Source organism: Lupinus angustifolius, chromosome LG05 (genome assembly GCF_001865875.1).
Source record: "Lupinus angustifolius cultivar Tanjil chromosome LG05, LupAngTanjil_v1.0, whole genome shotgun sequence".
Classification (NCBI taxonomy): domain Eukaryota; kingdom Viridiplantae; phylum Streptophyta; class Magnoliopsida; order Fabales; family Fabaceae; genus Lupinus; species Lupinus angustifolius.
Genome location: NC_032013.1, coordinates 7,477,244 through 7,481,517, shown reverse-complemented (window position 1 = coordinate 7,481,517; position 4,274 = coordinate 7,477,244). Strand labels below are relative to the sequence as shown.

General features: G+C 34.5%; 1 protein-coding gene and 1 long non-coding RNA gene across 2 annotated transcripts in view; both read right to left on the bottom strand.

The window, feature by feature from the left end:
* Positions 610-3,195, bottom strand: LOC109347608 (purple acid phosphatase 18-like). Its single transcript, XM_019587541.1, has 4 exons — positions 2,367-3,195; positions 1,378-1,566; positions 1,205-1,293; positions 610-832 (listed from the first exon to the last, which is right to left on the bottom strand). Exons 1-4 carry the CDS (start codon positions 3,054-3,056, stop codon positions 649-651), a joined length of 1,152 nt encoding a protein of 383 aa, XP_019443086.1. The 5' UTR covers positions 3,057-3,195; the 3' UTR covers positions 610-648.
* The window catches only part of LOC109347610, a 22,691-nt gene continuing 22,405 nt past the window's right edge, over positions 3,989-4,274 (bottom strand). Inside the window, exon 3 of the long non-coding RNA XR_002107622.1 lies at positions 3,989-4,146. This is a non-coding gene — a long non-coding RNA (uncharacterized LOC109347610). The remainder of the gene's footprint in view (positions 4,147-4,274) is intronic.

Sequence of the window (4,274 nt, the reverse complement as noted above, 5' to 3'; positions counted from 1 at the left end):
ATTTTTTAGAGAATCAATAATATTTTCGACCATATTATTACTTTGATATATTTGAATAGAGACACATACAAATATGTTGAGTAAGTGATCATGAGACGGTTTCGATCGGGTCATGTTTGGTCCCTACCTGAACCTAAATATTGATCGGGTGTAATTTTTGAACCCGAATTCGGCCATAGACCCGATGAGACTCGACCCTATTCGAACCCGATCATGATCGGACCATACCGGATGAATGGGTAGGGTCGAGTCCTGCTCACCCCTAGAACAAAGTACTGAATGAAATACCTCAATTTAATCATTCTACTGGCATAAGTCAAAAATGCTGAAGCTGCTACTAGTGCTATATGCTATATCGTATATACTAGTATGAGGAATTGTAAAATTTTATGCAAAACATACTAAGATAAATGAGTGTCTAGTGACTTATATTTAGCATAAATTATTCAACAACATCGATAACAAAGTGATCATTCAATTATTTTAAAATGTAAAATGACATAGGGATTATTTATAAATATATAATTTATTTGATTAAATATATTTATAATGTTAATATTAATGTTTTCATTTTTTTTATACTTACTAATACTTATTACTTTAATTTTGAACCTATGTTGTACACTCTGCTTCTGGGTCTTAGATCCGTCATGGATGAACACAATCTGAGCTGAACAAAGAGGTTATCCAGATTTTATCAGATTGTATTGCCTCGTCATCCTGGTTCCTGTGCCAACTCCACAAGGCATGTGATGAGTTCACAATCTTGAGCTCACCATGACCAAAACTGGCTTCACGGAATTCTGACCACTTTGGCTGTGGATTTATGAACCTGTCAACAACAAAAAATGATGTAATAACCATAGATCAATCTTCCTACAATGTAAATGCAAATTTCAAGTGGCATGCATGTTGACCAAATTTGAATAAAAAACAACCTCTGTCCTTAATATAGCTTTTGTTTCATAAATAATGATTCAGATAACATTTTACATTGGAATGTTACTCAATGAACATGATTTATGATAGAGAATTAAGGTATCGTTCGATCCATATAACCGACTCCACCTAGTGGGATAAATGTTTGATTGTTTTTGTAATTATCTAAACACATTATGTGAAAAAGAACATGATATATGGAGTATGGAGGGGCTGGGCCAATTCATGTCCTCCCCTTCATCGGCCCCTAGCATTGATAACTTACTTATAAGCTAAGCCTTCTCGGTTTCCTCCATCACCATTAGTTATATGGACAGCGCCACAAGGATCCAATTTTCCATTATAAACACGTTTCTGTCAATCATAAAAATAAGTGTTTTTGACCAAAATATCATTAATGCATACTACAAAATCAAACACAAAATCGTAAAGGCATACCGAGCTTTCATATGCATGGATATGACCAGTAAGAACTAGATCAACTCTAGCAGCATAAAGCAAGGGCTCTATATCTGTCATCATAGCATCCCCTTCTCCTCGATGGCCCTTGTTACTATTATACCATGGCACATGAAATGATGCAAGCAGCCAAGGTGTCCTTTCCCTGTCCACCTTCGACAGATCTTCCTGTTGATCACAGACACAAACGTTAACCCAATGCAATTACATTTTCAAGTTTCTTCATAATTTTCAAGTTCATCTATAAGAATTAAAACGAAAAGGACATTATAGAAGGAGAAAATTAATCTAATGTATCAACATATGAAGGCCTCTAGAATGCAGCATGAGCAACTGCGATTTTTATTTCTTTCAGTTACCAGGTATAATAACAATTATCTATAACTGAATACAAGATCTATATATCATGTGCACAGAAATTTCCAATGCAAAATATATCAATGACACATTCTGTTTGGAAAAATCAATTGAAAGCTGAAATACTGAATTTGAGGTATCGGAAAGAAATGCTCTGTCAGACAAGCTTATCTACAGCACAGAGGCACAGACATATGTGGATTGGAAATTGGAAACAAAAAGAATCTTTAATGAGACAAGTGCAAGGATTACTTGTCAAAATATTTCCGAGTAAGGATCTTCTAAATGGTCGTAACAAATTATGACCTAAATCTCCCAAGACATCCTTGACGATCGAATTTAATTTTGGCTACATGAATTTGTCACTTGGTTACTCCAAATACCAGAAATCACTATTACAATCTAAGCATTACCAAGGCTGTTTTTCTTTTAAAAAGATGCAGTGCATTGTTGAGTAGAGCATAAAAAAAAATGAAATCAGTGGTAAAAGAATGGGAGAAGAGTTTTCTTTCATATTTACTCCTTACCCAAGTACTAAGCATACCTAATAATAGATACAATTATAATTATCCAAATGTAGAAATCTTGTTCAATAGGAGTAACCAACTAACCTTTAGCCATTTGTATTGGTGTGAGTGCACATTATAATCTGTGTATGAGCCAAGCATTATAACGTGAACACCTGCAACTTCAAAAGAATAATAGAGATTTGAACTTGATCCACTTTTCTCAAATGGCATTTTCCATCTGGAATTATAGGAAACAAACCCCTTCTTTATCAATGGTATCTTCTCAATTTCATGGTTCCCTTGTGTTACCATCCACGGTCTTGCACTTGCCAGCGGCTCAACAAGCCTACCAAATGTGTCCCAGTGATGCTGGAGATAATCTGCATATGAAAGATCTCCCGGGAGCAGTAGAACATCATGATTGCTTTGCTTAATGTGATCTAAAGTTGTCTTTGTCCAACCAGTTTGGCCCAGATCCCCGGCCACAGCAAAAGAAATCGGAAATTGAGCCGGAGGAGTTTTCAGCTGTAACTCAGGACCTATCCCACTGCATCGGTAAAAGTATACAGAATTATCATCTAAAGGTCCAATTACAGCATGGTGTATCTTTCCTGATTTATATAACAGATAATTATATGAGGTGCTCTCTCCTTGTGCTTTGGCGTCATATCTCCCAGGTGATTTTCCATATTCCACCGTTGAAGGTGCATGCTTATCATCGGTAATCCAGGTAACTCTCATGTGCTTGTCTCCGGCCAAAGAAACGTGTACCTGGAATGGAAATTTGGACATTTAAAAATCTGAAACTAAATGGATTGGTAAAATACTTCAAATGCATGATAAGATTGCTAAACGAAACAAGCATGGTTGTTGACAATTCAAACATGAATTAATAATTGGCCCAAAACTGGCAAATAATTCACCCAAACTGAAGGAGATTGTTTAAGTCGAAATAATAAATGTAGTTGCTTGTTTTTTTGAGTGATTTGGATATGTACGGAAAACATCGATAGATGTCTCATAAGGACAGTAGATCAAATAGAGATCAATCCAATTCTTAGCGGAAGAGGGAGATCAAGAAAAATTGTAAGAGAAACAATTAAAAAATACTTATATCAATGTTTTGTTAATAAAATTGTGTATGATAGAATATTATGGTGCCATTTGATCGATGTACCCCTCCTAACTGAATTAAGGATAAATTTTTTCCACCTTAATTTTTTGTGTCTATCTCTCATTAGACCATGACAAAAAACCCATGGGAGGATCCATTCCAACAAATGGCCAATCATTCCAAATAGATGCCATTTCAAGATTTGTTACTACACATAAAAAATAAGCAATATAATCCCAAAATCTAAGGATAAAAAAAGATGAATTTTGAAAACCATTACCACACACAACTCTATACACCTTTATCCACAATGTACTCACAAACACGAGCAAATAAGTGGTTACAACCACACACTTATACGTTATACCCTAGTAGCTTATACTATAAACCAGTGTTATGAAACCCGAGCCGGACATCAACCCGGAAGAGGTCTCGTACAGGTTCTAACCGGTTTGACCGGTTAGACCGTCCGGTTGGACCGGACAATGTCATAATATTATATATAATTACATATTATATAATTAATTAAAATAAGTTAATATGAATTAAGTCAATTAACACACTTATCAATATATATGTTTTTCATAATGCGTATACATATAAATTAAAACAAAAATGCTTGAAATGAGATTAAGTCTTATATAATTAGAATTAAAACTCAAAACACAATTATCTCATATAGAGAATAAATATTCTAATTCATCCAAGTATCATTGTCTTCATTGGATCCTAAGTTGACATTGCCGGTTAGAGATGTAGTTGGAGTATCTACATCTTCTTGAGGAAAAGAGTCCAAATTAAGCTCTCCATCAATAGTAACATTTCGTTCTTCAACAATACCTACAAAATAAAATATACGTTACATTAATTTGTAGAACAATTAGAAAATTGTTGTA

Bases quoted from the DNA above. Each gene is read 5' to 3' on its own strand.
- LOC109347608 (XM_019587541.1), bottom strand. From the start codon at position 3,056: ATGTCCAAATTTCCATTCCAGGTACACGTTTCTTTGGCCGGAGACAAG. The intron at 1,294-1,377 runs GTATGCCTTTAC...TATGATTGACAG, and splicing joins TCCATGCATATGAAAGCTCG to AAACGTGTTTATAATGGAAA. The intron at 833-1,204 runs GTAAGTTATCAA...TGTTGTTGACAG, and splicing joins CGAGAAGGCTTAGCTTATAA to GTTCATAAATCCACAGCCAA.